Source organism: Marmota marmota, unplaced genomic scaffold (assembly GCF_001458135.2).
Source record: "Marmota marmota marmota unplaced genomic scaffold, marMar, whole genome shotgun sequence".
NCBI classification, from domain to species: Eukaryota; Metazoa; Chordata; class Mammalia; order Rodentia; family Sciuridae; genus Marmota; species Marmota marmota.
The window spans coordinates 18,804,640-18,817,935 of NW_026000168.1; the positions used below are offsets into that span (position 1 = coordinate 18,804,640).

The window sequence follows — 13,296 nt, forward strand, 5'->3', positions numbered from 1 at the left end:
ATCGGGCTCCACCATAGGTTCCGCCCATGTAGACTCCGCCCACCACCAGCCCTGCCTACGCTATACCATGCCCACCCAGGACCCCGCCCACAGGGGGGGGGCCTCACCACAAGCCCCGCCCAACATGGACCCCGCCCATCGGGCTCCATCATAGGTCCCACCCACAGTGGGTCACACCCACCCAGAGCCCCGCCCACCACCATGCCACGCCCATCTGGGACCCCACCCATCGGGCTCCATCATAGGCCATGCCTACCACAGGTCCCGCCCAGTGTGGGCCACGCCCACCCAGGGCTCCACCCACCTGGTGTTTTCAGAAGTTCCTCTGCCCCGTCTGTCCTTCTAGCACCATCCAATGGACTGTCCCCCACAGCCAGGGGGAGAGGGCCCCGGTCTGTCCTAGAACCATCCGGTGGACTGTCCCCACGTCCAGGGCTCGTTCTGGGTGCCTGTGAGATGCACATCCCAGAGGGCTTCTGTCCTCCAGAATTGGCCTGTGTGGCCAGGCGACCACGAGGCCAGGCAGCGTCTACCCACAGGAGACGTGGCCCAAACAGGCCTGTGTGTCCTTCAAAGGGACTAGCAACCCGAGGGGCGCTGGGACCTTGCCCCAGGCCTGGGCCACTCTGCCACCCCGTCACATTGTGCCGGTTTGGGTGACTTGCTTGTGACTTCCCTGTCTGGCTCCTGAGGCGCGCAGAGGTCACCTGCCCCTTGGGAGGTGCTCAGCCCACTCTCCAGGGAAGGGACACTGTGTGCATGGGGCCGCGTGGCCACCCTGGTGTGGGATCTGGGGGGGAGAGGCCAGGCTCCCTCCACAGAGGATCAAGGCTGAGCAGCCCAGGGAGGATGCAGGTGGGGCCTGGCTGGACCACACTGGGCTCTGACCACCCCCTGAGCTGCCCAGACCCTGGCAGGACATGGCCTGGGTGGCCCCCGCCCTGGAACGGGGCTGAGGTGAGGGGGACAGAGCTGTCCTCTCCTCATTTCATGTGGGGCTCGGGGGCTCCAAAGCTGGCATCCAGGACAGGGAGCTGGAGTCCGTCAGCTCTGTGACCAGCTGGGGACATGGGTGCAGACAGGCCTCCTCCGAGAGATGGGCCAGCCCCTGGTCAAGTCACGTTCTGGGGCTGGGCAACTGGGAACCACGGTCATCTCATCCCTTGACAGACTCCAGCTGAGGCTGGGCCTCTCCCCCCAGGCGGAGGTGGTGGAGGATGCTTGGGGAGTAACCGATTCCTTGGTGCTTTGAATTCAGAGTTTGTTTTTTGGTCCCAGGGATTGACCCCAGGAGCACTTAACCCCTGAGCCCCGTCCCCAGCCCTTTTTATACTTTATTTAGAGACAGGGTCTCACCGAGTTGCTCAGGGCCTCACTAAGTGGCTGAGGCTGGCCTCTAACTTGCGATCCTCCTGCCTCAGCCTCCTGAGCTGCTGGGATGACAGGCGTGGGCCATCACAGCCGGCTCCTAGGTGCTTTGAACTCTTAAGAAGCGCTGCTGAAGCTGAGACCCGAGTTCAGAGGGACTCGGGCTTTTGTCTCAGCCCTGCCACCGAGAGTTCCATGACTTCAGGGGCCCACCCTCCTGCCATCACTGAGCCTCACTGGCCAGCCCCACTGTGTCCACAGGAGGGTGAGGGGATACAGAAGGCACTGACGCCATCCTGTGGGGGGGAGTGGGAACCCCTCATGGCCTTCATCCCAGCAGCTTGGGAGGCTGAGGCAGGAGGATCGCCAGTTGGAGGCCAGCCTCAGCCACTTAGCCAGTTCCTACGCCACTCAGGGAGACCCCTGTCTCTAAATAAAATGTAAAAAGGGGCTCAGTCATTGAGCACCCCGCCCTGGGGTTCCATCCCCAGTACCCAAAACAACCCTGTCCAACTTTACCCCCCTCGAATTCCTCTCTCTCTCTCTCTCTCTCTCTGACAACTGGGCCGACAAACATTCAGGGTCACTAAATATAGAAATGGTGAGCAAGTAAATCACTCAGAGGTGCCACATGTGCCCAGGGCCTGTTTTACGCTTGAGTTGCGAACCATTGAGAGCCGGAGCGGTCATTCAAATGCTGACAGCCTCCCAACTGGGAACCCGTCCAGGGGGCCGGGGGACCTCGCCCTGCGCACACCAGCCGAGGTCAGTGGCCTCCACCGGCTTCCAGGGCACAGCCAAAGCCAGGGGTGACGTGCCCACCTCCCCGGGCCCTCCTCCTCCTGATGACTAGCGTTTGTCACTCTCTGACAATCGAGTCTCTGCCCGTCGGACTGTTTGTCTGTGTCCTGGCTGGTCCCTGGAATGTCACCTCCCTAAAGGCCAGTGCCGCGTCTAATCCCAGAGCCCCAAAGAGCACCAGACACATAAATAGGTGCTTAATAAATATCTTTGCTGAATGAATGGACGCGCGGATTTCAGGCCTTTCTCTCGGCGGGTCGGGTGATCTCACTGGGAAGATGGCCAACTGTCCGCCAGTGAGTTCAGCTTCTCACCCCTCCGTGCGGCCAGCCAGCCTTCCACAGGACTGTCCACTCATGCATCTGTCCATCCAGCCAACCGTCCTCAGGTCCAGCCAGCCAGATGTGATATTCACCCCATCCACCCACCTGCCCATCCACCCACCCACCCATTCATCCATCCATCCATCACACACCCATCCATCCATCAGCCATCCATCTGTCCATCCGTCCGCCCGTCTGTCAACCCACATACCCACCCCACCCTCCCATCTTGCCATCCACACGTTTAAGCCAGTCCCCAAGCAGATGCCATCATCCTGGGTCCCCGTGCCCTCCGCCCCCTCCAGGTCCCTGCCTGGGGCCGTGAGTCCCCTTCTCCCTCTCTGGGACGTCAGCCCTCGGGGAGCAGAAACGCTCTCTTTGTCCCTGAGTCCCTGTGCCTAAAACCGAGCTGCACACAGTAGGTCTCAGGAGAAGGTCGTTGAAGGGACACGCTCTCCCTGTTGTGGCCACAGCCTCGTAGCTTCCGCCCAGAAGGCCTCTGGAGGCCCTTGGTGACCGAGTGAGTGGACAAAGGAGCCGGGCAGTGGGCCCCAGGCCCCCGCTCTGGCCATCAGCCCCGACCTGGAGTCCGGGACCCTGTGGGCCTCGGCCCCCTCATCTGTCAGAGGGAGCCCCTTCCCGGGTCCCCTTGGGCTCGGGCCCCCTGAGTCCACAGAGAGGGAGGACCCAGGGCAGCGCGGGGCTGGGGGCGTCTGAAGTAAGTAAGACCTCTGCACCGCGGGTCCCCGGAGCCAGTCCTGAAGGTAGAGGCTGGGGCCGAACACGGGTGGCCCTGGCTCGGCCGTCCCCAGCCACGCAGGGATTCCCTGGCAAACCTCCAATGTTATGTCAGGTGGCCACAGGGCTCTGTCCACAAACAATACGAGGAGACAGGAAGTGGCCGGCAGAGAGGAGGCCGGTCCAAATAGGGTGGTGGGAAGGGCCTCCTTGAGAGGTGACATTTGAGCAGAGACCAGAGGTGGCGGGGGTGGATATGGAGGGATAGCCGTCCAGGCAGGGGAGATGGCAAGTGCAAAGGTCCTGGGGTAGGGAGGGACCTGGTATGTTTGAGGAAACCAGTGTCCGTGGGACAGAGCGGGCCAGGCGAGGATGGCAGAAGAGCAGGGGACCCAGGTCAGGCCCTGGTGACACCTTTACCATCTATTCAGAACGACGAGTGCCATTGTGAGGCTGTGGACAAAGGAGAGGGTCGAACTTCCATTTGAAGACCACAGGAGGCCAAGCAGGGACTTGGAAAGTGACATTGGTGGCTTGGGCCAGTGGCTGGGGGTTTAGGTAGTTATAGGGGTGCAGAGGGGCCTCGAGCAGGGAGCGTGGAATTTGGAAAGAGGCTGTGGGTGGCACTGGGCTGTGGTTCTTGGAGGGGGGGGGTCAGGAAAAGTCTGGAGTCAAGTTCAAGTTGTTGTTCTTTTCTTTCTTTTTTTTTTTTTTTGGTACCAGGGGTGGAACCCAGGGTCCCTCGACCCCTGAGCCCGTCCCCAGCCCTTTTTCATATTTTATTTAGAGACAGGGTCTCCCTGAGCTGCTCAGGGCCTCGCTAAGTGGCTGAGGCTGGCGGCCTCCGACTCGAGATCCTCCTGCCTCAGCCTCCCGAGCTGCTGGGATCCCAGGTCCGGCTGCCCCCCGCCCTCTGTGGGCACTGTCTCAGTCTGCACCAGATCTGAGGAGGACGTGGGCTCCTCCTGGCCTTTCCCCCAGGGCCAAGCTGAGGTGGCACAGTGACAGGCTGCCCAGTCGGGGCTGTGATGGAAACTCCCGGCCTCCCTGCCCAGAACAGAGGCCCAACCCAGCTCTCCCAGAGCCAGAGCAGGGTGTGACCCGCGGCCCCCACGGCCTCCGGCCAGGACTCTCCACGCCCAGGGGACAGGAGCTCACTGCCAGCCTCGGCCTGAAGAGTGGACCCAGGACCCTGTCACCCCAGAGTCTGCGATGCTGCTCTAGTCCCTCCCTGGACGGCCCCCTGGACAGTCCCCCGCCAGGCCGAGGTCCTTCTCAGGGACATCATCACACGGGGATTCTCCTCAAGAGACACCAAAGTGACCAGGATTAGGGACAGTGGCAGCTGCCGGCTCGGCTCGGGGAGCCAGGTCCTCCAGATCCCCTGGCCCAGGCTCCAGGACACCCCGCCCCTCCCGCCCGGTCCCCTCCCGCCCCTCCCCCTGCAGATTTGATAACACCCAGGAGTCTCGGTCCCCTCCCGAGGACAAAGGAGGCGATTGTCCCCTTGGACGCCTTTTGACTTGCTCTCACCGAGGTGTAACTGAGCCCCTGGGCCTCACCCTGTCCCCTCCCTCCCAGGCCGGTTTCAAAGGAGCCCCTGGCTGCGGGGCCAGAAGCCACCCTGGGAATGGCCCCGGGGGACGTCACGTGGCTGGCACTGAGACCCCTGGGCTGGCCCGAGGCCCCGGTGGACGGTGATCCCGGTTCCAGCCTCGGAGCAGAGCGCCGACTGGATACCCACGAGTACACCACGCCACAGCCGTGCCCTGCCCGTCCCCGCCACCGAGGGCCACATCGAGGGCCACATCGAGGGCCACACGTCACGGGGACCAAGGACCCGGGCTTGCAGTCCAACCCATTCCGATGGACGTCAGCTTGAACAGCCACCTGGACTGTGGTCACCGCCCCGGACGACAGCGCTCCAGACCCCTCGGACGCGTCCCCTCGGTCAGCCACCGCGACACCCTGTGGTTACGGCCCTGTCTCAGGTGGGAAGGCCGAGGCACAGAGAGGCCAAGAGACTTACCCAAGGACACACAGGAAGCAGGGTAGCACCTGTCCGCTGTGCAGCCCCAGGCAACTTGCTTGACCTCTCTGTGCTTCCATTGTCCCATCTGCAGGACGGAGAGGACAGAGACCGCTCCTCACAGGGGTCCTCGGGGCTCTTGGGGCTCACATGAGCCCCCTGCCGCGAGCACTGCCCTTCGAGTGACCTGAATCCTCGCGGCCACTAACGAGGCCACTTCCTGGTGTGAGTTCTGTCCCCCTCTCCCCCAGTCCATAGGGACTAGGGGACGGGGACAGCTTCCTCACGTTGCTGTCCCCCAGGCTGGGCTGTCCACCACCTCCCCGCCCCAGGCTGCCTGTGTCCATGCCAGATTGGGGATGCCAGGGTCTCAGTGGCCCAGAGCACGGGGGACGCTGGGACCCACAGATGTTTCCCTTCTCCTCGGGAAGGGCTGGCCTCCCTTTATCTTGTCCCCTCCCTTCCTGGGCACTGACCACGGCTATCGCCCGTGGCATCAATGACGGGGACCTCATGGGCCTCGCCCTTGCTGTGTCACTGGAGATGACTGGCAAACGTCCGGCCTCAGGAGCATCCTCCGCCCCGGGCCTCCCCGCCCTGATCTCCGTGGCTTCTGCCCTGGGGACCTGTCCTGGCTCCTTCCTGTGGGTCTGGCCACCGCCCAGGTCCCCCGCTGGCCCACAGGAGAGCTCCTAGTGCCACCTCAGCCCTTCATGCCAACCAGCACCTCACAGGAGCAGGAGGGAGGCTGAGCCGGGGCGGTCCCGGGTGCGAATCCTGCCCCTCCACTCTCTCTCTCTGAGCCTGGCCCAGTCTCCCGTGCGTGGACTCAGGAATCCCCAGGGGGGAAGCGCCTCTAGCTGCACAACAAGGTGGCAGCTCTTGGAATGTTCCAGAAGCGGGTGTCTTCATGGGGCAGCAGAGGCTGGGTGGGGGGGGGGCGGAGTTAGGCCCCCCAAATAGGCCAGACCTGAGACTAACACCTGCTGAAGCCCCTCCAAGATGGGTCACAGGAAAGGTTCCCCAGAGGGACTGGAATGGTGGGAGCTGGGACAGGGGTCTGTGTTACCTGGGGACAGAGTCGGAGCTGGTGACGCGAAGGTTTGAGGGGAAAAGCGCCTCCCGGGGGCAGACGCGGCATGTGCCAAGGTCCTGAGGTAGAAATAGTCCGACTCACCCCAGTTGGGAGCAGGGAGAGCAATTGGGCAGGACCTTGGAGTCTGGTGGTCCTCAGGACCCCGGGTCCTCCCCAGCCTCATGTCACAGAAATGAACCTTTATGGAGGGGGCGGGGGGATCTAAGGTCCCCGAGGCAGGAGATCTGCCCACTTCTGTGCCCGGATGCAGGTGGCCCGGGGAGGTGGGGCTCGGCCGCTCAGGCCCTTGACGTGCCCTGAGTCACCATCTGGTCCCTCTTAGCTGACCACTCTTTCTGGTCAAATATGCAAGTGGCCCTCAGGACGCAGCGAGGAGCATAGCTCAGCCGGCCTTATCTGGGCCCCGCCCCAGGGCCCAGGGGCCGGGTCCCTGCTGTCACCCCTGGCTCACGGGGCTGCCCGGAGCCGGGGTGCACTGGGACTCCAGGGCCCAGGAGCACCCAGACCAGACCGGGAGGACAGGAAGGGACAAGACCGCAGCCCTCCATGCGCAAGGCCGGGAGGGGACTCCGCAGCCCGGTGACATTCCAACCCCCTGAGCTCACCTGCCCCGGGCAGTGGCACATTCCAGCAGGACCAGCCCCGTCCAGCCCCACCGTCCCCGGCTGCTCTGCCGTCCCAAGCCCTGGAAGGGGCTGCCCAGGCCCCCAGAGCCGGCCTGGCATCTTGGGGACTTGGCCACCCCTGTCCCCGGGGCAGAGGTTGCAGAAATAGCAGAGGCCGGCTCAGGGCCACCCCGGGGGACGTTCTCAAGCGCATCTGGGTCCCATCTCCCAGGCCACAGGAGGACTGGACCTGTCAGCGGTCCATGCATCATGGCCACCTCCCCTGGGGGCCACCAGCCAGGAGCCTCCGCAGCCCGAGGGTCCCAGCACCTGCAGCCTGAGACAGCCAGACCTGCAGCCGGATCCACACCCCGCACCAGCACCCGGGGGCACCCATTTCCCTTCCTTATCCAGTGCCCACGGCCTCAGCTCGGCTCCTGACCCCGGCCAAGGCGCCTTCGGCCACCCCAGGGGCCTTCCTGCAGGCCAGGCTTCCCAAGTGGCCTCCTCTCCACCTGCGCCAAGACCCAGCTGAGTTGAGCCACCAGAGCCCCCTCCTTCCTCTCCACCTTGTCCCCAGGGCCCTGCCACAGGAAGTCCCCAGGAGTCCTGTGTGACAGGATCTGACTCCCTGAGCCGACCTCCAAGGCTCCGAGTGCCTCCAGCCTCCTCGGCCTCACCACCCCTCACCCTGAACTCTTGTCCCCTGGTGCGCAGCCCCGAGTCACCATCTGGTCCCTGTTAGCTGATTGCACTAGACTGAGCCCCCTGGAGGGCGCGGGTCATGGGCAGTTCCCTTCCCCGCTGGCCAAAGTGCGGTGGCCCGCGCCTGTCATCCCAGCGGCTCGGGAGGCTGAGGCAGGAGGATGGAGAGTGGGAGGCCGGCCTCAGCAGCTGAGTGACGCCTGTGTCCACACAGAAGGTGAAACGTGCTGGAGGGACGTGGTCGGACCCGGGGACCCGCCCTGAGAGTCCCGCACCAGCCTCTGCGGCCTCCGGGCCTCCAGCCCCAGACCTGCCTCCCCAAGGCCACCTGCCGGGATGTGGGGGGGCGGGTCTAGTGACCCAAGCCCAAGATCCGTGACGTCAATCGGGACCTTAAAGTGCCAGCAGCCACACTGGGATCCCGAGGGGACGCCCCTCCCCACACACGTCCCAAGTCCCCAAGGCCTGGCCACCCTGTGGGCCATGGGTAGTGTCACGGGGCAGCCACTGCGGCTGGCTCCGTCCCTCCAGCTCAGTGGCAGGGGCTGGGCTGTGGGCCAAAGTGCAGACCCTGAGGCACCAGGGACCCCGGTGACGTTTATTCTCCCTCCTTTGCGAGGTGGCACCCGGCTCCCCCGCAGCCCTGGGGACAGCTGGGACAGGCCTCAGGAGGCCGAGGGTCTGGTGGACTTCCTGCCCCACCCCTCCTCTCTGGTCCCTCCCCTGTGGGCGTCCCTGATGCCACCCACTCCTGCTCAGAACCATCTGTGGCTCCCTAGCACCCACCGGTGCCCACCCCCTGTGCCGGGGTCAGGAATACGGCTTTGTCATAGTCCCCAGGAGGCTGGGTCCCCAGCCAGCTTACAGACTGAGGAGGAGGGACACCTCAGGACAGGTGACGTCCTCCTCCTCCCGTCCCTCCTCCTGTCCCCCCGCCTGCAGCTCCGCGGTATCTACTGCTTTAATTCTCAGCTCGGCCCCAACAGGTGGACGGATAAGGTCAGTGCCGCGGGGGATGGAGGTCACTGCTTTCCTTCTGTCCCCTCCAGGGACCGAGCCCTGCTGCTGTGACCTGTGACCCATGACCTGAGGGGACCCAACCCCAGAGAGAAGGAGGAAGAAGTAGCCGAGGACCCGCCGGGGGGGCAGGTCCCACCCTGGACAGGGGCCCCCAGCCATGGACCTGCAGGGCCTCAAGGTGACCCCAGGAGGTCACCCTGGGGCAGCTCAGGGGAGCGGCCTCTCTGCGTGACTCAGCAGGGGACAGGATGGGGTCGGAGGCCCCAGAGGAGGCAGGGAGACCGGACGGGACAGGGGTCGCATTGCTTCTGCGAGCCACAGGACCCTTAGCTCGTCCCTCACTCGACGGCTCCCTTTCCACCTGCCACAGGTGGCTAGGGACAGTGCCTCCTCAGAGGGACTCTGAGGAGACTCAGCCATCACCACGTCCGGGTCCAGCCGGGCTCGATGGCCCACGCCTGTCATCCCAGCAGCTCGGGAGGCTGAGGCAGGAGGATCACAAGTTGGAGGACAGCCTCCCAAGCCAGCAGGATTAGAGGTGTGGTCACCGTGCCCTGGTGATGGTGGCCTTATGTGTCCTTTTACAGCCATGGTCTGTCCCCAGCCCCAACAGGCACCGAGCCCTCCCTCCCTGGCTCACAGACCCTCCAGAGCTCAGAATCATCGCCAGGGGACATTCACCTTCTCTGTTTTGCGCCACAGACCTTAGTTAAGATGACCCAGGACAGGTTGGCTGCTCTGGCAGGTGACCCCGCGGACCCTCCCTCCCATTTCTGCACAGCAGAGCCCGCCCGCACCCCTCCATGGGGCCGAGTGACTCCAGAGCGGCCCTCATGGACCCTGAGCGAGACCCCTCTGGTGCACAGGCGGTGCCTCGGGGAGCCCTGAGGCTGCCGGACACCGCGCGGCCCACCTTCCTGCCGGCCTCGTTGTTGTGCAGGTTCATGAGCGTGCGGGCGTTCTGCTTGATCTCCCGGGCGTCCACGAAGACCTTGGCGAAGCCGATGCCGTAGCGGATGTCGGCCGAGCAGCCGCCCCACTTCCATCCCTCCTCGCGGTGGTACTGGCCCTGCTTCTCCTTGTCACAGCCGCAGTCGCTCAGGTTGCCCTGGGTGCAGGCCGCCGTGATGGCGTGGGCCACGCCCGCCGCGATGATGGCATAGGTGAAGGCCGCCTCCCGGCTCCCTGGGGGGGACAGAGGGACGGGCTGTGGAGTGGGCTTCCAGGAAGGACCCCAGGTCCTGCGGAGGAGGCCCGGGGGCGAGGCCACGGCCTCCCCCAAAGACCTGTCCTCCATTCCTGGCCTCCTGGATGAGGCCAGTGACTACCTGATTGGTGTCCCCAAGGAGGCTAAAGACAGGGCTCAGCCTGGTGCCTGGCTCAGCAAACGTCCCCAAAGTAGGCACTCTGGGCCTCGCCCACCCCCTCAACTGCCCCTCCACCTCTGAGACTTGCAATGGGCATTATCTGAGCACCGACTGAGCACGCACACAGAAACCCTGGGGGACGTCAAGGTCAAGGTGAGACCCTCAGAAGGCCCAGGGGGAGGGGTGGCTCTTCCTGGACTTTCCTGCTGTGTGACCTTGGGTGAGTCACCTAACCTCTCTGTGCCCGTTTGCTCCACTATAAAATGGGGGTGATAACAGGACCCGGGTTATTAGGGTGGTCAAAAAGCCACCGAGGTCACAGCACTGGGCAGAAGGAAGTGACCTCGACCTGGGCTATCGCACAGTTGCCCACCCGGCCTGCAGACACCCCGACCAGACCACGGACTGTCCCCACTAACTCGAGGGGCAGCAGCTGCGGGGAGACTGTGTCCCCGTCACCAGAGTGCAGTGTGGCAGCGGGGGAGGGGCGGGAGTCTGGCCTGTCCCCTGGCTTTGCCCGCCCCATTCTGAAGGCACCGGCCTCCCCTCCTGCTGCCCTCCAGCTGGTGGCCTGGCCGAGTCCCCAGAGCAGTGGACAGCACTGCAGGTCATGAGGAAATGGCCAGGACTGTGGCTTCTGTCCTCCCAGCTGGCCCATCCTGTCCCTGGAGACCAAGTCAGCTGCAGGGGGCAGTGGCCCATGCAGGTAACCAGGTGGCTCGGGAGGCTGAGGCAGGAGGATCACAAGGTGGAGGCCAGCCTCGGCCACTTAGCCAGGCCCTGAGCAACTCAGGGAGACCCTGTCTCTGAATAAAATAGAAAATAGGGCTGGGGACGGGGCTCAGTGGCTAAGTGGCCCTGGGGTCAATCCCTGGTACCAAGAGAAAAAAAAACCCCACAAAAAACCCCAGCAGAGGCCCAGCCCGTCCTTCCTGAATCACTCTCACTTGCTCTTGGATACACCAGTGTCACCGTCTTGCAGATGAAGAAACTGAGGGTCAGAGAAGCTCTGACCAGTCTGTGCTAAACAACTCCAGCCCCTGCCCGTCCTGCAAGGGGTGACCGGAGGCCTGGAGGGTCGTGGGGAGTCGGGGTGGGGGTGGAGGGGAAGTCCCAGGTGTTGCGCATCCATTAGGCACCAGATGCATGCACAGCCCTCTGCGGGGCTCCGTGACAGTCCCCGAGGCAGGTTCCGCTGTCCAGGACCCTACAGTCACAGGCTCCGAGGAGAAAACCTATGTGCTGTGGTCACCTGTCTAGAAGGTGGAGGGGACTGGGGTTCAGGCCCCAAGTCGGCAGTGTCCCCCCTCAGGTCCCGCCCTCCTGGCCCCCAAGGCCCACATACTGGGAGATCCCTGGTAGAAGTCAGGACACTGGGAGGTGATGTCCCTGGAGGTCACCTACTGTCCCCACCCATTCCAGAGGGCTCCGGGGACCTGACGGTATTGCACAGCTCTTGGGGCCACCTGGGTCATTTCCTGAGTGCCATCTTCTTGGCCTCTTAGGAGAGTGGCCCCAAGATGTCCTGCTTCATTGCTGACAGGCCTGGTGACGGGGACATGGCATAAAGCAGGGCCACCTCTTGTTACTATTTACTTTGGTGCCAGGGATGGAACCCCAGGGGTCTTCACCCCCTGAGCCCCGTCCCCAGCCCTTGCTATATTTTATTTAGAGACAGGGTCTCGCTGAGTGGCTGAGGCTGGCCTCCAACTTGCCATCCTCCGGCCTCAGCCTCCTGAGCTGCTGGGATGACAGGCAGGTGCCACCGTGCCCAGCCCCGTCCCTCATTCTCAACCTACCTATATCTCCAGGGAAAGGCCAGCCCAGGGGACAGGGGGACGTCAGCTCAGGCCTGGGATGAGACGGAGCTCACTGTCTAGTCTGCTGTCCCCGTTGGGTGACCTCGAGCAAGGCCACAGCCTCCTGAGTCTCAGCTGCCCATCTGTGACCTCGCAGTCCCCAGCAGGACACGGCCAGCCGGCTTGTGGGGACACTCTGGGCGTGTCCACGGGGTCTGGCTGGGAACCCCAGGCACCCCAGCCCAGGGTCAGGGCGGGCGTCCTCCGGGTCACAGAGGCTGGCCTCCGTGACAGTCCGGAAAACAGATGGAAAAATGGCCCATGCCCTGGCCACTCACCGCCCCTCTGGGCCAGCAGCCACGTGGGGCTGTTCCTGTGCAGGGGGACCAGGGAGTCCCCGGCCGGAAAATGAGGGGGTGTCTGGGCTGCGGCGGGGGAGGGGCGTGGGCAGGTCCCCACCCCGTTCCCGCCCACCTCTGTCCCCGGCCTCTCCTGGGTGGCTGGGCCAGGGCACACGGTGGCCTGTCCACCCATGGGCAGCGCCCGCCCCAGCCTGCCCTTCCCTTCCCCATGCAGCTGGGTCCACCTGGGAATGTCCTTCCTGTCCTCTCCACTGGGAAGGGTCAGGGAGCCCCAGGTGGCCACACGCAGGCCCTGGAGTTGGGTAATGGGGGTTCACATCTGGTCCCCCCCAGTGCAGCTGGACCTCGGCCACGTGAGCTCCCTCCAGGCCTCGGTGGCCCCTCGTCCCCTGGTCAAATCAGTCTTCAAGAGGACTTTGCCCCGCCAGGGTTGAGGCTGAGGAGGCTGAGGCAGGAGGATCGCGAGGTGCTAAGATAATGAGACCAGGTTCCGCCTGCCAGGTCTCAGAGCACCGGGACACAGTGGGGACAGGAACTGGCCTGCCTGGCTGAGCACTCATCAGTGTTCCGTGAGTACCTACTGTGTGCCAGGAAGACACCATGAGCACCCACTGTGTGCCAGGGAGAGACCAGGAGCACTCACTGCATGCCAGGAAGAGATCAGGAGCACCTACTATGTGCCAGCCAAGGACAGGCCAGGAGCACCTACTGTGTACCAGGAAGAGATCAGGAGCACCTACTGTGTGCCAAGGACAGGACAGGAGCACCTACTGTGTACCAGGAAGAGATCAGGAGCACCTACTGTGTGCCAAGGAGAGACCAGGAGCACCTACTGCGTGCCAGGAAGAGATCAGGAGCACCTACTGCGTGCCAGGAAGAGACCAGGAGCACCTACTGCGTGCCAGGAAGAGACCAGGAGCACCTACTGCGTGCCAGGGAGACACCAGGAGCACCTACTGCGTGCCAGGGAGACACCAGGAGCACCTACTGTGTGCCAGGGAGAGACCAGGAGCACCTACTGTGTGCCAGGGAGAGACCAGGAGCACCTACTGCGTGCCAGGAAGAGATCAGGAGCACCTACTG

The 13,296-nt window shown here is 64.0% G+C and overlaps 1 protein-coding gene across 1 annotated transcript in view; it reads right to left on the reverse strand.

The window, feature by feature from the left end:
- The window catches only part of LOC107150185 (protein Wnt-7a), a 28,036-nt gene that overhangs the window by 10,379 nt on the left and 4,361 nt on the right, over positions 1-13,296 (reverse strand). Inside the window, exon 2 of the mRNA XM_015495132.2 lies at positions 9,599-9,870. Coding sequence (XP_015350618.1) covers positions 9,599-9,870 — 272 coding nt within the window. The remainder of the gene's footprint in view (positions 1-9,598; positions 9,871-13,296) is intronic.